This window comes from Pristis pectinata, chromosome 21 (genome assembly GCF_009764475.1).
Source record: "Pristis pectinata isolate sPriPec2 chromosome 21, sPriPec2.1.pri, whole genome shotgun sequence".
NCBI classification, from domain to species: domain Eukaryota; kingdom Metazoa; phylum Chordata; class Chondrichthyes; order Rhinopristiformes; family Pristidae; genus Pristis; species Pristis pectinata.
In genome coordinates this window covers 37,019,402-37,039,807 of record NC_067425.1, presented here as the reverse complement: position 1 = coordinate 37,039,807, position 20,406 = coordinate 37,019,402, and the positions used below count along the sequence as shown (strand labels likewise).

The following is a 20,406-nucleotide window of genomic DNA, read 5'->3' as shown; positions in this document are numbered from 1 at the left end:
TTATTTTTTCATTAAAAGTGATTCAGAGAATACACAAAACGATGTGATGCTTCGCAATCCAATTTTCAGATCTATATACAATTTGCAATAATCTCCCTGATACAAATGAGGCACAAATTAAACAGCGGAACAAAAGGAAATAAAATACTAAAAGACATCACAGGTCTACTATCATGTGGAAAGGGAAATGCACTAGTTTATGATGTTATAGAGCCATACAGCATAGAATCATGCCCTTCAGACCAACTCGTCTATGCAGACTGTTGCCCAGCGAGTTTGGCCCATAGCCCTCTGAACCTCTCCTATCCGTGTACTTACCTAGATGGCTTTTAAATGTTGCTAATGTGCCCGCCTCAACCACTATTTCTGGCAGCTCATTCCAAATACGCACCAACCTTTGCATGAAAAAGCTACCCTGATGTCCCTTTTAAATCTCTTGCCTCTGATCTTAAGCCTATGCCCTCTTGCTTTTAGCACCCCCTCCCTGGGAAAAAGACTACGTACTTTCACTCTGTCTATGCCCCTCCTGACCTCTGTCAGGTCAGCCCTCAATCTCCCATGTTCCCAGGAATAAAGTCCTAGTCTACATAACCTCTCCTTGTAACTCAGGCCCCCAAGTCTAGGCAACGTCCTGGTAAATCTTTTCTGCACTCATTCTAGTTTAATGACATCTTTCCTATAACAGGGTGACCAAAACTGTACACAATACTCCAAGTGCAGCCTCACCAATGTCTTATATAACTGCAATGTAACTTCCCAACTCCTATATTCAATGCCCTGACTGACGAAGACCAGCATGCCAAACACCTTCTTCACCACCCTATCTGCCTGTGACACCGCTTTCAACAAACTATGCACTTTGTACTCCTAGGTCTCTCTGTTCCATAACACTCCCCAGGGCCCTACCATTCACTCACAAAATGCTGGAGGAATTCAGCAGGTCAGGCAGAATCTATGGAGAGAAATAAACAGTCAAGACCCTTCATCGGGACCGGAAAGGAAGAGTGCAGAAGCCAGAGGGAGGAGGTCAGGGGAGGGGGGAGAAGTACATGCAGGCAGGTGATAGGTGAGTCCAGGTGAGAGGGGGAAGGAGGAGGGTGGGGGAAGGGGGAAATTTAAGAAGCTGAGAGGCGATAGGTAGAAGAGGCAAAGGGCTGAAGGAGGAGGAATCCGGCAGGAGAGGGCACTGGACCATGGAATAAAGGAGGTGGGGAATATATGGGCAGGTCGTGAGGGTTGGGGAAAGGATGGGCAGGTCATGTGGGCGGGCGAAGGGGAAAGAGAAGGGGTGAGGGGGCCACAGGAATGAGGGAAGACAAAGGAGAAGGGGGAAGAAAAGGAAAAAGGAAAAAAAGAAAAAAAGGGGGCAAGACGGGGGGAGGGGTTAACAGAATTTGGAGAAATCAATGTTAAGGCCACCAGGTTGGAGATGAGATGTTGTTACTCCAAACCTACGTCTGGCCTCAACGTGGCAGTAGAGGAAGCCATGGATAGACATGTCGGTATGGGAGTGGGATGTGGCGTTAAAGTGGCTGGTCACCACGAGATCCTTGCTTTTGCAGCAGAAGGAGCAAAGGTGCTTCCTTTCCAGTCCTGATGAAGGGTCTCAACCTGAAATGTCAACTGTTCATTTCTCTCCATAGGTGCTACCTGACCTGCTGAGTTCCTCCAGCATTTTGTGTGTGTTGCTCCAGATTCCAGCAGCTGCAGAATCCCTTGTGCCTACCATTCACTGTACAAGTCCTACCCTGGTTTGATCTCCCACAATGCAACACCTCACATTTATCTGGATTGAAAGCCATTTGCCAATCCTCAGCCCACATACCCAGCTGATCAAGATCCCCCTGTAATTTTTATAACTTTCTACACTGTCAACAACACCACCTATTGTAGCATCATCCGCAGACTTACTAACTGTGCCTTGTACATTCACATCCAAATCGTTTATATAAATTATAAAATTCAAAGGTCCCAGCTCCAACCCCTGTGGCACACCACTAGACACAGGCCTCCAGTCCGACAAACAACCCTCGACCATCACCCTCTGCTTCCGACCACTGAGCCAATTATGAATTCAATCCGCTACTTCCCCCTGGGTCCTGTGCAATCCAACCTTCCAGACCAGCCTGTCATCTGGACTTTGTCAAAGGCCTTGCTGAAGTCCATATGGACAACATCTGCTGCCCTACCCTTATCTACCCTCTTGGTTACTTCCTCGAAGAACCCCACGAGATTTGTCAAACACGACTTCCCACGCACAAAGCCATGTTGATTGTCCCGAATCAGACTCTCTCTCTCTCTCTCTCCAAATGTTGGTAGATCCTGTCCCTCAGATTTGCCCGCATTAGGCCTGTATCCCTCTCTGCCTTTCCTATTCAAGTACCTGCACAAATGCATTTTAAACTTATCCACCTCCCTCTGGCAGCTCATTCCATATACCCACCAGCTTCTGTGTGAAAAACCCATCCCTCAGGTTCCCTTTAAATCTTTTCCACCTCACCTTAAATCTATGCCCTCTAATTTTAAACTCCTCTACCCTGAGAAAAAGACTGCAACCATTCACCTTATCCATGCCCCACATACGTACCCCTCAGCCTCTGACACTTCAGAGAAAACAGTTCCAGCTTATCCAATCTCTAGGAAGGATTGGTCCACAAGTTAAAGTCCTAAATTGGAGCAAGGCTAATTTTTATGTAATTAGACAGGAACTTGCAAAGGTTAAATGGGGGAGGCTTTTAACAGATGAAGAGACATCTGGCAAGTGGGAGACTTTAAAAAGTGAGATAGGGAGAGTTCAGGGCCAATATGTTTCTGTTAGAGTGAAGGGCAGAGCCAGCAGGATTAGAGAACACTGGCTGATGAGGGATATTAAGGTTCTGGTCAGGAAAATGGAGGGATATGTCAGGTATAGGCAGCTGGGATAAAGCAAGTCCCTTGAGGAGCATAAGGGATGTAGCAGTAGAATTAAGAGGGAAATCAGGAGGGCAAAAAAAGGACATGAGATAGGCTTGGCAGACAAGGTAAAGGAGAATCCTAATATATACTTATAGAATATTAAACTCAAAAAGGTGGCTAGGGGGAATAGGTCCCCTTAAGGATCAATGTGGTTATCTATGTGTGGAGTACAGGAATTGAACAAGGTCTTAAATAAAAACTTCTCGCCTGTATTTACCATGGAGAAGGTCATGGAAGCTAGTGAGTTCAGAGAACAGAACAGTGTTATCCCGAAATACATAGACATTACAAACTAGGTGGTGTTGGCTGTCTTGAAGTGTATAGAGATGGTAAGTTCCCAGGGCCTGACCAGGTGTATCCTTGGACATTGTGGGAAGCAAGGGAAGAAACCGCTGGGGACACAAGAGACTGTAGGTGTGGAATCTGGATGTAGGGTTTCGACCCAAAATGTTGACAACTCTCCCCCCGCTCCTCATCCCCACCTACAGATCTCAGCCGCTGAGTTCCTCCAGCAGATTGTTTGTTGCTCAAGAAATTGCTGAGGCCCTGGCAGAGATTTTTATATCTTTCTTAACCATGGGTGAGGTATCAGAAGACTGGAGGATGGCTAATGTTATGCCTTTATTTAAGAAGGGCTGCAAGGGCAAGCCAGGCAACTGCAGACCGGTGAGCTTTACGTCAGTGGTGGGAAGGTTACTGGAGGGGATTCAGAGAGATCTGACCTATCAGCATTTGGAAAGGCAGAGTGATTAGGAACAGTCAGCATTGCTTTGTGCGAAAGAAATCATGTCTCACAAACTTGATTGAGTTTTTTTTGAAGAGGCAACGAAGAGGACTGATGAAGACACAGCAGTAAACATTGTCTATGTGGACTTTAGCAAGACCTTTGACAAGGTCCCACGTAGTACGCTGGTCTGGAAAGTGGGAACACATGGAACCCAGGGTGGATATAAAATTGGCTTGGTGGTAGGAGGCAGAGATGGTGGTGATTTATCACATATATTGACAATGAGAATGTGGGTGGCACAAATAGTATCACAATTACAACAGATACTGATCAACTGGAGAAGTGGCTGGAGGAAGAGCAGATGGAATTTAACTCAGACAGGTGCAAGTGATGAATTTTGGGAAGTTAAACCAGAGCACAACTTACACAGTGAATGGCAGGGTCCTGGGAAGTGTTGTTGAACAGAGAGACCCAGGGTTACAAGTACATAGTTCCCTGAAAATGGCAACACAGATAGACAGGGTGGCGAAAAAGGTGTGTGGCACCCTTGCCTTCATCGGCTGTGGCATCGAGTACAAGAGTTGGGACATCACGAAACCTCTTCCTGTGCTATCCCAGAGCTCATTATTGATGCAATTTGGTACCCCTGTCAGGTAGGAGTTTGAAAAGACCATCAAACGGTCGAGAAGGCACCTGGAGCAGGCGGAGTCTTTGATGAAGTTCCAAGGCACTGCAGAGAAGTACTTCTGGTACAAATTCATAGCTCACTTATGACTCATTTCCTTCATTTGGGAAGAGAACAGCATTCCAGGGGATCTCAGAGACCTTGTAATCAGAGCCATCTTCGATAAAGCAACATGTCTGGCTGCAGCAATTACAGAGGAAAGTCACTGCAGAGGTCCCCCTTTACTGCCTCTTCCTCATGGCTGGAAAGCTGGTTGCTGAATCAACTACATGTCATAAATCATAGGACATGATTTTAAGGTTAGGGGGATGAAGTTTAAAGGCTATGTGAGGAGCAATGTTTTTCTTTAAACACACAGAGAGTGGCAAGTACCTGGAATGGGTTACCTGGGGTAGTAGTGGAAGCAGTCAGGTTGGTGGGGTTTAAGAGGTTTTTAGATAGACACATGAATATGAGGGGAATGGAGGGATATGGATGATACACAGGAAAAGGACATCAAGATCAGCACAATATTGAGGGCCAAATGGCCTATCCAGAGCTGTACTGTTCTCTGTTCTAACTGTAGGTTCTATCATCAAAAGATACCATAGATACTGCGTTCACCCAGTGCCAAACACAAGAAATAATTAGGGGCAAGACTAACTACCACATCTAGTGTTTTCTGACCTCACAAAAGCTTTCATCACCATCAACCAATAGGGTGTATGGACAATCCCCCAAGAACGTGGCTGTCCTCTGAAATACATTACCACTCCACATCTGCTACATCACTCTATTCAAAAGGAGCACATGGAAGCCATATACAAACACACTAGAAAACAGGAGCAGGAGTAGACCTCCTGGCCCCTCAATATGATCATGGCTGATCTAAGCTGGCCCCACAACTCTCAATTCAAAAATGATGTACCTCCACCTTAAATACTTCTAATGATCTCATCTCTACAATGCCCTAGGGTAGGGAATTCCAGAGATTCACCAACCTCTGCAAAAAAGAAATTTCTACGCACCACCATTTTAAATGACCAGCTCCTTATCTTGTAACTAGGTCCCCTTGTTCAACACCCTCTCACTGGTGAAAACATCTCAACTACTACCCTGCTAAGCCCCATCAGGATCTCACATATCTCAATAAGGTCATCTCTCATTCTTCTAAGCTCCAAGGAATACAAACCTAACTTGTCTAGCCTCTCTTGACAGAACAAACGTCTCACCCCAGGAATTTATCTGGTGGGTCTCTTTTGGACTTCCTCTAATGCTATTATATCCCTTTATTTATAAGGGGACCAAAACAGCAGAAGAAGCTCCTAACACCTCAAGAACTCCTCTTTAGCAATTTTTTTTTGCAAGTAACAAAAGTATCAACAGCTCTTTGATAAACAGAATGATGAAGGAACTCAAAGCAGAAAGTGTTGGAAGTAGGTTGACAGAAGGACTCACTTATTTGACAACTATGCTGTCCCAGGATTAAGCATCAACAGATTTTCATGATTCAGGAATGCAGCTGTCATTTGGTTTTTAATCAAGCCTCATTAAGTGGGATGTTAGTGGTAAGGAGACATTCACTGTAAAGCTCAAATGGTAACAAACCCTTCTGCAGAAACCAATAGGAGTAATACAAGAATCCTATGAGCTCTTCAGTAAGGATTTCCATGCTTTCAAAGAACACTGTAAAAAGTGAAATATAAAATGATGTATTCACTTACCTTTCTCTTTCAGTGAAGTCATTTTGTAATTTCTGTTCTTTTTCAAGCGCGAGGATTTCTGCTCTGCTGCTCAAAGTCTGTTCATACTCTTTGATTTTTTCTTTAAGTGCCTTTATTGTAACCTCTGCAGGAACAAGGCGAAGGGTTTACACAGTTATTGTTCGGTTATACAAGAGAAGGCTTCCTGCACTCTGAATGCCTGCTGTGATTTAAACAGTAACTTTTCAATCCAGACATATAATCAATTGATACAAGTCCCTTTGGAGACCAATTGCTCCTTAAATGTTAAATTGAACTTCAAATGTTTTGGTTGAGAAGGGTCAATGGAATTGGCTTTACAGGATATACTAGGTTTACTGAAATGACTCAAAAAAATCAATGCAAAAATATAATATCACTCTATTGACTAGACTCAAATTAGCTTCTATTCACCAAAGACCACAGAAGCCACTTGGAAATTTAGGATTAGAAAGCAAATCAATATGGTCCATTCATCTTCTCTTGTTCCATGCACGGACTTCTCCTGGAACACTGAATCCTTGCTGTGATACATTTTCACATGTCAGGCACCCCAACTAATTTCATTCATCTTTGAGACCTGATGGGCAATTTAACTTCATGGATATCACACTCGAGGTCAAAGAGGTAGAGTACATCTAGATACCAGCAATAAATGTGCAGAAATACTTTCTCTAACATCCATGCATGTTTATTACCAGCATCTCAACATATATTTCCTCCCTAGCAATGCGATACAGACACAAATCATAGCTTCTCAGCTGGTGTACCAGCTCAGAACTGTTATCTCCAGGATTAAACCATCAATTAAACCTTCCCGATCTGTATGGCTTAGTTACTGACCGGATAAATACAAATATACTGAGCCATCAGGTGAGTCTTCCTTCACCTTTCATGAAATCTTCCATTAAAGGCAGCCACATAAAAGAGAAATGTAATTACATGTTGGAGGAAGACCATTGATTGCCTCAATTTATTTAATAAAGATAGAATATTTTTATTATAATGACAAATGGATCAGCACTGCTTCCTGCTATCACCCCAAAGTAGAAAATTTCATCAACTTTTCTTTAATTTCCACTCCACATTCATCTTCTGCAGATCCATCTTCAACTTGTTCCTTCCTTGCAAGATTCCTCCGAGTCTACTTCTGAAGATAAGCTGTCAATTAACCTCTAATACAACTTCAGTAACTCTCCAAGCTGCCACATTTCCTCCATTCTTTCAGTATCTCCATGACCCCGACATCTCACGTGAACTGCTACTTCCAAGTTTCAACCACAGAAGAGGCTCTCTCTGATCACCACATTGCCAGTTCCTTCCTAATTTTTCTTGTGTTCACCCCAGGAAAACCATCTCTGTTCATTTCACTTACACCTGCCTTTCAAAATCGCTGCTCACAAGCCTTTGGTTCTCCAATTACTACAATAATTTTGCAACTGCTGATTTGGCCAATCACACCTTCATTTTAACTCTTATGCTCGAGTTCCATTAAAACCATCCTACATGCTTTCACATATGATATTAACAGCTTACAATGGACAAATGGGTTAGCTCTTTGCCTTCCCTATCCAGCCCAACCAATCTTCTTTTCATTTGCCCAAGTTCTTCTGTATTCTAGGATTGTCCTAGAAGACAAACCTCTGACTTCTTTTTCCTACCACCATTACCCTCTCCGATCCCACTTCCCTGTCTCCTGTTGCAGCTGCATAATATTTTGGTTCAGCCGCACTTGGGAGTAACGTGCACTTCTGGTCACCCCATTATTGTAAGGATGCGGTGGCTTTGGAGAGGGTGCAGAGGAGGTTTATCAGGATTAGAGGGTATGACCTATAAGGAGAGGTTGGACAAACATGGGTTGTTTTCTCTGGAATGTCGGAGGCTGAAGAGAAACCTGACAAGTTTATAAAATTATAAGAGGTACAGACAGGGTAGACAGTCAGAATCTTCTTCCCAGGGTAGAAATGTCAAGTACTGGAGGACATGCATTTAAGGTGAGAGGGGCAAAGTTTAAAGGAGATGTGCAGGGTGAGGTTTTTTTTTACACAGAGAGTGGTGGGTGCCCTGGAACAGGTTGCCAGGGGTGGTGGTGGAAGCAGATAGGATCATGGAGTTTAAAAGGCTGTCAGATAGACACCTGAATTATGCACGGATGGAGGGATATGGTTAATGTACAGGCAGAAGAGATTTTGTTTAATTCAGCATCATGGTGACCTGGCAGACATGGTGGACCAAAAGGCCTGTTCCTCTGCTGTACTGTTCTATGTTCTATGTAAGCATGAGGAGCTCATGGAGTTCTTTGAAACTAAGACTGAGAACACTTGATCATCTTCCTGTTATTTCCCTCTCTTACTCCAACAAATTGGGTCAATTTCTCTTTCAGGCTTCCCTCTGCCACAAAACCCAGAACGAGTATCTTTCTCCAGTTTGCCTAGTTTAAAATCCTTGCGCTTGCTTTTGAAACCCCTCTATGGTATCTCACCTCCCCTTGCTCTGCAATCTCCTCCACCCAACAAGGCTCAGGTAAGTGCCCTCTCGCAGGTACCCATGATGCGGAGGGCAGAATGAGCTGGACCCCCTACTCAGGAAGCAGAAAGGAATGTCTCAGCAGTCAGTACACCTCAGGAAGCAGCGACAAAGCTCCCAAAATGGGCCTTGCTCTGACAGAGGCAAAGTTGGGATGGGGCTTCATCTTCTGGAAGGCAATCTTTAAATGTCTCTGATATTAATTAAGTAAAATGCATAAAAGGGCTCAAAGATATTTATAACATTAAAATTAAATGAAAATGTTATGGAGTAAACAAAACAGTTAATTTACCTTTTCCTCTACCTCCAAGTCACAAATCCCCATTTAAGTGAGTGGTCACTCCAATTCAATGGCAGGTCAGATTCATGTAGGATTGAAGAGGCAGACTACATAACAAAACCCAGTGGAATCCCAGCACTTTGGGTTTCCACCACTGGGCAACATGAAGCCCAGCGATAGAGTGGAGTGAGAGATAAGCCAATAATATGTCATTCAAAATGTCTGAGATTTACAGTAGCTCCAAGCAAGTCAGGATTTAGTTGGGTGTAGATCAAGAATGGCAGTTCACCACAACCAGCACCATTATGTCCCTCATCACTGGCTGTATTTGATGTGAACTATAGCAAGACTAATTATACATACGTATGTGCTGTCACTATACCAGTATTAATAAATTATTTTTATAAAATCTCATTAAAAACTATGGTGAAACTTGTATCAGCAGACCTTTAATTCCAAAAACTCTATTTCAGCATTGTTTTTTGATTGTTAACTCAACTTCTCTCTCCACCAGAGGCTGCCTGACCTGTGAGCACCCCCAGCATTTTCTGTTTTTACATCAGATTTCCAGCAACTGGTACTCTTCAAACACCAATATTTATTTACATACCCTCTGGTGCTAACACCCAATCTGACTGCACTCTCTTCCACTCCACTTCCCTTCAGATGCTAATCCATTTTCCCAGTTTCTACATCTCGATCTGTTCTGACTGCACCTCTATCCACACCAGTGTCTTTCTTTTTTCCTCGAAATGTAATTCTTCTTCTGGTAGGGAGAGCAACATTGCTTGAAAATTTAAGAAGTGCAGATGGTGAAAATTTGAAAGTCAGTCTTTGGCCTGATGCTGCCCAACCTGCTGAGTATTTCCAAAATTTTCTGTTTTTATTTCAGCAAAAGTGCTTACTCCTTTTCCCAAACTTTGCTCTCATCTATTCCCTTCCTCCCAAAGTCATGAGTGAGGTTTCCCCAGTCCTCACCTTCTACCTCACCACATTCCTTGGATACTCTGCCTCTTCCAGTACTATCAGCGCAACGCCAATACCAAATACACTCTCCCCTCAACGTTTCAGCTCCCTCTCCTGTTTTCCATTTACTGCTTCTTCCATCTTCATACCACAGCCTGGCTTCAACAAAACTCAATGTAAACTTGGGGAACAGCACCTCATCTTTTGTCGAGGCACATTTCAGTCTTCAAGACTCAAAATAACTCTGTAAATCCACCTTTTGTTTCTTTACTTGTCCCATGACCATCACCTTTTTCTTCACACCATCTTCTCTTCTGTCTTTTCTTCCCTGCACACCATCCTATTACAAAACCTCCCTTTTGATCCTTTCTTCCATCCCAATGTCCTTTAACTTTTCCCATTTCTGCTGAGAGTCACTGCCTGAAACGTCAGCTTTGGTTCTCCCTCCATGGTCAATCCATACATGTCATGGGTCAGCCTCTATGTCCTCTTTTGGAAACAAAAAGCTTCTGTTGATGAACAATCATTCACTTGACAATTATAACATTGCTGTAAAATATTCTCTCTCAGCCCCCAGTGTGCCGCTGTAGTCAAATGGCAACACCTAGAACAGAAAACACTGGAAATACTCAGCAGGTCTGGCCACATCTGAAGGTACAGAAACAGAGTCAATGATTTAGGTTGGAGACCTTCCATCAGAACCGGCAAGGAGACAAAGAATCTCTTTCACATTGGAGAAACCAAACACAGGTTGGGTGATCGCTTTGCAGGGCACCTGCATTCTGTCCACAGAGGCAACCCTGAGCTTCTGTTACCTGCCAATTTATTTCCCCATCCCACCCTGACCTATTAGTCTGTGGCCTCCAGTAGTGAGGCCCAACACAAGCTTGAGGAACAGCAACTCATTTTCCATCTAGGCACTTTGCAGCCTTCTGGACTCAATATTGAATTCTACAACTTCAAGTAACTTGACTTCCGTCTGTATCAGTCGTCCATCTGTAATATTAGCTCAGTTTTCCTCCTCTCTTTGGGAGTGGAGAACATGCCCAGCCTGACCTGCTCTGCATTTCACCACTCCCACATTCTACGTCTATGTTCTCGCTCTCTATCTGCTCCAGTTCATTCACTGACCAGATAACCTTGTTTATGGCTCATCCCCATGGTACTGTATCCCCGGTTTTACCCTATCAGAGACATTCCCCCACCCTCCCTGCAGCTTAACGAGCTTCTTTTGTCTCCTTCCCAGTTCTGAAGGGTTTCCAACTAGAAATGTCAACTGTGTTTCACTTCCCACAGATGTAGCCTGCCCTGCCGAGTATTTCCATCATTTTCTGTTTTTGTTTTAGATTTCCAGCATCTGCAGTTCTTTAGTTTTTTTTACAAAACCTGGAAGATAGGGCCTGACCATTAACAGTTTTCTAATCCCTGAAGAGCCAAATGAGCATTATGAGCAAGAGAAAGTGGCATTGCATTACACACCAAGGCTGACCTTCACTGAGATCTGTACAGATCCATTGGTGGATATGCCTGTAACAGAGGCTGGAACACAGCAGCTATGGAGCACCTGCACTGCACTGAAAGACCGGGGTAAATAGGGCAGTGTGAACTTACCCAGCTCTAAGGTAAGGAAACCGAGGCAAATAAAATAGAACCACATAAATCAATGAAATAAATCAGCTGCTGGGAAAATAAATGACAATGAAGGAAGTACAGATAATCTATCTGTTTTTAAATGTCTGCATGCTTTTAATTTTCTTCTATATTTCACATAATATTAATCTTCAACAATATTTTTTAATTTTTAAAGAAATTCCTGGTGATTTTAAATTAAGTTCTATCCCAGGTTGTTGAGAGAGGTTAGAGAGGAGATTGCTGGAGCCTTGTATCCTCTTTAGCCACAGGGAGGTCGCAGAGGACTGGAGAACAGCCAAAGTTGTTTCTCTGTTTAACAAGGGAAATAGAGACAAACCAGGAAATTATTAGAGGAGATTCTTAGGGATAGGATCTATTCGCATCTGGAAAGGAAGTGACAAAGGTGATGAGGGTAGGGCAGTGAATGTTGTATACTTGGGCTTCAGTAAAGCTTTCAACAAGGTCCCTCATGATAGGCTGATCCAGAAGATTGGCACGTGGGATCCATGGACACTTGGTAGATTGGATTCAAAACTGGCTTGGCCATAGAAGCAAGAGGGTAGTGGTGGAGGGGCGTTGTTCTGACTGGATGTCTGTGACCAGTGGGGTTCTGCAGGGATCAGTGCTGGGACCTCTGTTGTTAATGGAATGCATAAATGACATCATGTATAAATGACTTGGATGGAAATGTAGACAGGCTGATTAGTTAGTTTGCAGACAACACAAAAATTGGCAGAGTTGTGGATAGTGAGGAAAGGTTGGCAAAGGATTCAGCAGGGTGTGAATCAGTTGGAAATATGGGTAGAGAAGTGGCAGATGGAGTTTAATCCAAGGAAGTATGAGGTGTTGCAGTTTGGGAGGTCAAATATAAGAGGAAAGTATACAGTAAATGGATCATTTATGTACAGAGGGATCTTGGGATGCAACTTGAAAGAGGTAAAACAAGTTGATAGGGTGGTAAAGAAGGCCTATAGCATACTGGCCTTCATCGGTCTGGGTGTTGAGTATAAAAGTTGGGAGGTCATGTTGCAGCTGTATCAAACTTTGGTCAGGCCACATGTGTGCAGTTCTAGTCACCATAATACAGGAAGAATGTGGAGGCTTTGGAGGGGGCTCAGAAGAGGGTTCACCAGGATGTTGCCTAAATCAGAGAGTATTAGCTATAATGAGAGGTTCGACAAACCGGAACTGTTTTCTCCTGCGTGCCGGAGGCAGAGTGGTGGCGAGATAGAAGTATATTGAGAGTGGAAAATTTTGTGCCTTAATTTAAACAGAGCTGCAAGGACAATCCAGGGAAACACAGTCCAAATGTATCTCACAAATTTGTTCGAGTTTTTGAAGAGGTGACCAAGAGAATCAACAAGGACAGGTCGGTAGGTGTCATCTATACGGACTTTAGCAAGCCCTTTGACAAGGTAGGCTGGTCCAGAAGGTTAGGTCACAAGGGAATCAAGATGTGCAAGCCAATTGGATACAAAATTGGCTTAGTGGCAGGAATCAGAGGGTGGTAATGGAGTGTTGTTTTTCAGACTGGAAGCTTCTGACCAATGGTGTGCCGCTGGGATCTGTGCTGGGTCCACTACTGTCTATCAGCTATATTAACAGTTTGGATGACAATGTAGTTGGCATGTGGATGATCCCAAAATTGGTGGTATAGTGGATTGTGAAGAGGGATACCTCAGATTACAATGGGATCTAGATCAACTGGGGAAGTGGGAAGTGTGCCAAATAACGGCAGATGGAGGTGAACTTTTGCAAGTTAAACCAGGGCAGAACTTACACAGTAAATGGTAGGGTCCCAGGGAGGGTTGTAGAACAGAGAGTCCTAAGGGTACAGATACAGGAGATCCCTGAAAGTGGAGGTTGACAAAGTGGAGAAGGCGGCATTTGGCACACTTGCTTTCATTGGTCAGAATATTGAGTACAGGAGTTTGGATGTCATGTTACAGCTGTGCAAGGCATTGGTGAGACCACACTTGGAGTACTGTGTGCAGTTCTAGTCGCCCAACTATAGGAATGATGCCATGAAACTGGAAAGAGTGCAGAAAAGGTTCAGGAGGATGTACCGGGTCTGAAGGGCTTGCCTTATAAGGAGAGGCTAGATAGGCTGGGCTTTTTCCCCTGGAGTGTAGGAGGCTGAGGGGTGACCCTACAGAGGTTTATAAAATCATGAGGCACATAGACAGGGTGAACGGCCACAGTCTTTTACCCAAGGCAGGGGAGTCTAAAACAAGGAGGCACAGATGTAAGGTGAGAGGGGGAAAAATTTAAAAGGGACCAAAGGGGCAACCTTTTCACAGAGAGGGTATATGGAACGAGCTGCCAGATGAAGTGGTAGAGGAGGGTACAATTACAGCATTTAAAAGACATTGAAACAATTACACGGATAGGAAAAGTATAGAGGGAAATGGGCCAAACACAGACAAATGGGACTAGCTCAGGTAGGCAACTTGGTCAAAGGCCCTGTTTCCATGCCGTACGACTCTATGAATTATGAGAGGCATAGATAGGGTAGATAGAGTCTTTTTCCCAGGGTGGAAATAGCAAATAGCTTTAAGATGAGAAGGGCAAAATTTAAAGGAGGTTTACAAGGCAGCAGTTGTGGCAGGTACACACTGCCAGGGGAGGTGGTAGAAGCAGGTCCAACACTAATATTTTGACAGGCACATGAACAGTCTGAGAATGGAGGGATGTGCAGACAGGTGGATTAGATTAAACTGGCATCATGGTTGCCACAAATATCGTGGGACGAAGGGCCTTTTCTGTAATGTTCTATGTTTGCAAACATTCAAAACAGTGAAAGCTTTGGCAGCCTCTTACTCTAGCGATGAGTCCTCACCAGCTGCCAAAGCAATCTATCAGGGCAGGCAGACATTTGACTGGGAGCAACTACAGTATTCGGGGTCACACTGAGGAGCTGAAACAAGTCAGCAGGGTACAGGTGACAGTGATCTCAGGGCAGTAAGAGGTCTGCCCTGCTGCAATGCAATCTAAATCCCATGATTGAAATAACGGTAGACAAAAGAACATAAGAAACAAAAGCAGAAATGGGTCACCGCTCCCCTCCTGTCTGCTCGACCATCTAATAAATAATGGCTGATCTTCCACCTCTTTGCCACATATCCCTGATTCTCTTTATTTCTAGATACCTGTCAATCTGATTTGAGATTGCTCAATGATGGACCATCCTTGGTAGCTAACTCCAAAGATTCAGTACTCCCTGTGGAAATAAATTTCTTCACACCTCAGTCCTGAATGGCTGACTCCTTTTTTGATCAGAACCCTGCCAGTGGAAACATCAACTCTGCATCTACCCCATCAAGACCCATAAAAACTCTGAATGCTTCAGTGAGTTGCCTCTTATCATTCTGAAGTCTGGAGAGCCTTGGCCTATTCTGCTCAATCTCTCCTCAAATGGTAACCCCATCATCTGAGGAATCAAAGGAATACTATTTTGAAAAACTCATTATTTACTGTTCTAACATCAGGTAGAATTTTTCCAGTCCTTACCCTGGTTCTTGACTTCTGCAAACTCTTTATTGTATTCCTCAAGTGTTTCCCGGAGCTTTTGATTCTCTGTTTCAATGTCATGCATACGTTGGACTTTGAGTTGGAGTTGTTGTCCTAGATCCAAAGCTGGAACAGGATCTGCAACCAAATACGCCAGGTACATCAGCACAGTTAAATCCCCTCCAAACAAGTACAGTCAAACCACATAGGTACTCTTTAGAAACAGTTCATCATTTAATCATCACAACTTTCCTGAATGTAATGAATTTCTCTCCACAGATGAAGGAAGTCTTTGGTGAATAGCTCAAGTACAACCGACCATTGAAGAAAAGGACAAAGGAAATTGGAACACTTAGGCACATTTTTCAAACCTTTGTTCCCAAATGGGTGAAGAAAAGTTGACCTTTACAGTTGTTGGAGTATGAACAATTGGGACTGTTAGTTTTGCAGCTGAGGCCAGCATACACACTAGGCTGTGGTAGCAAATATTTCATCAGGCAAATTGATAAACATTACAAAACCAAGACTGAATATACACCTTTAATGAGTTTGCACTGATGTTTTTAAAAAAAAACTTCTGATGGGCTCCCATTCACCTGGAAAATACAGCAATCAAGGTAAAGATATTGCTGCATTTCAGTTACCCCTTCGCAATATCAACCCAAAAAACACAGGTTCAGTTTCTAAGCATACAATAAAAACATCTAATTCTCTCTCTCCATGATACCTAAAATGTTAAGTAACTTGTCTGGTATGAAAACATGTCAACTTTGACCAGTCTGATCTGTGATGGGACTTCATGACCAATAAAATGTGATCAACTCTTATTTGTGAGAGTTACTCAATTCCACTAAACTATAAAAGACAAAACTTAATAACTAGGTCAGGCAGACCATCTAATATGAATGTAATCATTGGTGAATCTAAAGGAGAAATCTACTTGACATTAGAATCACCAATCTTCCTGTCCCAGTCAAACCTGCAAATATCTGGGATCTTGTCCCTGCTCAGAAGGGAAGGGAGGAGAAGAGGAAGACAGTAGTGATAGGGGACTCGATAGTCAGGGAAACAGATAGGAGGTTCTGTGGCAGTGAGCATGAATCCCGGGTGGTACCTTGCCTCCCAGGTGCCAGGGTCCAGGATGTCTCTGATCGGGTCCACAGGATTCTAGAGCAGGAGGGAGAACAGCCAGAAGTCGTGATTCATGTTGGTACCAACGACATAGGTGGGAAGAGGGATGAGGTCCTGAAAAGTGAGTTTAGGGAGCTAGGCAGAAGGCTGAAGAACAGGACCTCAAGGGTAGCAATCTCGGGATTGCTGCCAGTGCCACGTGATAGTGAAGGGAGGAATAGGAGGAGATGACAAATAAATGCATGGCTGAGAAATTGGTGCAGGAGGGAGGGTTTTAGATTTTTGGATCATTGGGATCTCTTCTGGGGAAGGTGGGACCTGTACAGAGAGGACAGGTTACACCCAAACCAGAGGGGGGGGGCCAATATCCTTGCAGCCAGGTTTGCTAGGGTGGTTCAGGAGGGTTTAAACCAGATTGCGAGGGGGAAGGGAACCGGAGGAGTAGGTCAGAGGAAGAAGGGGATGGGGAAAAGTCAGATCTGACAGGTAGAGAGGCTTTGAGGAAGGAGAAGCAGAGTACAGGCTATAAAAGTAGTAAGGTGGATGGGCTAAAGTAAATTTACTTAAATGCAAGAAGCATCAGGAATAAGGGAGATGAACTGAAGGCTTGGATAAGTACACGAGACTACGATATTTTGGCTATTACAGAGACATGGCTGACATTAGGGCAGGAATGGATATTGAATATTCCTGGTTTTCAGTGTTTTAAAAGGGATAGGGAGGGGGGGAGAAAAGGAGGAGGGGTGGTGATACTGGTCAGGAACACTGTTACAGCTGCAGCAAGGGTAGATAATGTAGAAGGATCCTCTCTAGAGTCAATATGGGTGGAAGTTAGGAATAAGAAAGGAGCAGTTACCCTCCTGGGAGTATTCTATAGGCCCCCTGGTAGCAGTAGGAATACTGAGGAGCAGATTGGGAGGCAGTTTTTGGAAAGATGCGAAAATAATAGTTATCATAATGGGAGACTTCAACTTTCCAAATATTGATTGGCACCTACTTAGTGCCAAAGGTTTAGACGGGGCGGAGTTTGTTAAGTGTGTCCAGGATGGATTCCTGACACAGTACGTTGACAGGCCGACTAGAGGGAATGCCATATTAGATCTAGTTTTAGGTAATGAACCGGGTCAGGTGACAGATCTCTCGGTGGGTGAACATTTGGGGGACAGTGACCACTGTTCCATAACCTTTAGCATTGTCATGGACAGGGATAGGAGCAAAGAGGATGGTAAGATATTTAATTGAGGAAAGGCAAATTATGAGGCTGGAAGGCTAGAACTTGCGAGAGTAAATTGGGATGGCATTTTTGAAGGGAAATGTACTATGGAGATGTTGTCATTGTTCAGGGATCTCTTGCAGGATGTTAGGGATAAATTTGTCCCGGTGAGGCAGAGAAGGAATGGCAGGGCGAAGAAACCGTGGGTGACGAGAGAGGTGGAACAACTAGTTAAGAAGAAGAAGGCAGCATACATAAGGTATAAGCAGCAAGGATCAGACAGGCATTGTGAGGAAATATAGAGTAGCAAGGTAGGAACTTAAAAATGGGCTGAGGAGAGCGAGAAGGGGATATGAAAAGGCTTTGGCGAGTAGGGTTAAGGAGAATCCCAAGGCTTTTTTCTCGTACGTGAAGAGCAGAAGGATGGCTAGAGTAAAGATAGGTCTGATTAAAAACAAAGGTGGGAGAATGTGCCTGGAAGCTGTGGAAGTGGGTGAAGTTCTCAATGAATACTTCTCTTCAGTATTCACCAAGGAGAGGGGTCTTGATGACGCTGAGGACAGTGTTGGTAAGGGTAATGTTCTAGACGATGTAGATATCAAGAGAGAGGATGTGTTGGAGCTGTTACAAAATATTAGGAGGGATAAGTCCCCGGGGCCTGACAGAATATTCCCCAGGTTGCTTCGTGAGGCGAGGGAGGAGATTGCTGAACCGTTGGTTAGGATCTTTGAGTCCTTGTTGGCCACGGGGATGGTACCGGAGGATTGGAGGGTGGCGAATGTTGTCCCCTTATTCAAAAAAGGTAGTTGGGATAGTCCATGGAACTACAGACCAGTGAGCCTTACGTCTGTGGTGGGTAAGCTGTTGGAAAGGATTCTAAGAGGTAGGATCTTTGAGCATTTAGAGAATCATGGACTGATTAGGGACAGCCAGCATGGCTTTGTGAAGGGAAGATCTTGCCTCACAAGCCTGATAGGGTTCTTTGAGGAGGTGACCAGGAAGATTGTAGTGCAGTAGATGTGGCCTGCATGGATTTTAGTAAGGCGTTTGATAAGGTTCCGCATGGTAGGCTTGTTCAGAAGGTCAGAGGCCAAGGGATCCAGGGAGGCTTGGCAGTGTGGATTCAGAATTGGCTTGCCTGTAGAAAGCAGAGGGCTGTGCTAGAGGGCTGAGAAGTGGCAGACGGAGTTCAATCCAGAGAAGTGTGAGGTGGTACACTTTGGAATGACAAACTCCAAGGCAGAGTACAAGGTAAATGGCAGGATTCTGGGCAGTGTAGAGGAGCCGAGGAATCTGGGTGTTCATATCCACAGATCACTGAAAGTCGCCTCACGGGTAGATAGGGTAGTTAAGAAAGCTTATGGGATGTTAGCTTTCATAAGTCGTGGGATCGAGTTTAAGAGCCACGAAGTAATGATGCAGCTTTATAAAACTCTGGTTAGGCCACACTTAGAGTACTGTGTCCAGTTCTGGTTGCCTCATTATAGGAAGGATGTGGAGGCGTTGGAAAGGGTGTAGAGGAAATTTACCAGGATGCTGCCTGGATTGGAGAGTATGGATTATGAGGAGAGACTAAAGGAGCTAGGGCTTTACTCATTGGAGAGAAGGAGGATGAGGGGAGACATGATAGAGGTAAACAAGATATTAAGAGGGATAGATAGAGTGGACAGCCAGCGCCTCTTTCCCAGAGCACCGATGCTCAATACAAGAGGGCATGGCTTTAAGGTAATGGGTGGGAAGTTCAAGGGAGATGTCAGAGGGAGGTTTTTCACCCAGAGAGTGGTTGGTGCATGGAATGCACTGCCTGGGGTAGTAGTGGAGGCTGAGACGTTGGTCAAGTTCAAGAGATTGTTAGATAAGCATATGGAGGAATTTAAGATAGAGGGATATGTGGGAAGAAGGGGTTAGATAGCCTTAGGTGTGGTTTGAAGGGCGGCACAACATGGTGGGCCGAAGGGCCTGTATTGTGCTGTATTGTTCTACGTTCTATGTTCTAATGAGACATCTTTCAGCAACCTGACAAAGTCTTGAATTTGCTCAAGAAGGAAAAGGGAACACATGCAAGGTTTAGGAAGCTAAAGCAGAACAGAGTACTTCAGGAATATAAAGAAGCCAGAAAATAACTCAAGAAGGGAATTAGGAGAGGCAGGAAGGGCCATAAAAACTCCTTGGCAAATAGGATTAAAGAGAAGCCCAAGGCATCCATACATCAAGAGCAAGAGGACAACTAGGGGGAGGGTAGGACCACTCAAGGATGAAGGAGGGAACATTTGGTTGGAGGTAGAGGATGTGGGCAAGATCCTAAATGAGTACTTTTAGTCAGTATTCACCAAGGAGAAGGACATGGAGGATACTGAGATCAGTGTGGAGCATGCTAATATGTTTGGGCATTTTGAGATAAAGAAAGAGGTGGTGTTGGGTCTTTTGAAGAATGTTAAGATGGATAGGTCCCCAGGGTCTGATAAGATATAGCTGAGGTTATTGAGAGAGATGAGATTGCTGGGGCTATGACCAAGAACTCTGTGTCTTCTCTAGCCACATTCGAGGTCCCAGAAGACTGGCGAGTAGCTAACATTGTTCCTTTGTTTAAAAAGGGGTATAGGGATAATCCTGGAAATTATAGACCAATGAGTCTCACATCACTGGTAGGGAAGCTAATGAGAGGATTCTTAGGGATAGAAATGATGAGCATTTGGAAAGCCATGGCTTAATTACAGTCAGTCAGCATGGGATCCACTGTGAATTGGCTGTTTGGATTCAGACGTGGTTTGCCCATAGAAGATAGAGGGTAATGGCTGATGGGTCTTATTCTGACTGGAGAACCACGGCTTGTGGTGTTCCACAAGGATCTGTAATGGGCCCTCTGCTGTTTGTGATAATATATAAATGACCTGTAAGAAAACATTGGTAAGTTTGGAACACAAAGATTGGTGGCGTTCTGGATAGTGTAGAAGTTTGCCAAAGGATACAGTTGGATATAGATCAGTTGCAGATATGGGCAGAGAAGTGGCAGATGGAGCTTCATCCGGACAAGTGTGAGGTGTTGCACTTTGGGAGATC

General features: G+C 44.1%; 1 protein-coding gene across 11 annotated transcripts in view; it reads right to left on the bottom strand.

The window, feature by feature from the left end:
* The window catches only part of LOC127581520 (protein CASP-like), a 489,061-nt gene that overhangs the window by 249,267 nt on the left and 219,388 nt on the right, over nt 1-20,406 (bottom strand). For all 11 annotated transcript variants that reach the window (XM_052035991.1, XM_052035997.1, XM_052035992.1 and 8 more), the window contains 2 exons: nt 15,003-15,140; nt 6,071-6,194 (listed from right to left, as the gene is read on the bottom strand). In XM_052035991.1, coding sequence (XP_051891951.1) covers nt 6,071-6,194; nt 15,003-15,140 — 262 coding nt within the window. The remainder of the gene's footprint in view (nt 1-6,070; nt 6,195-15,002; nt 15,141-20,406) is intronic.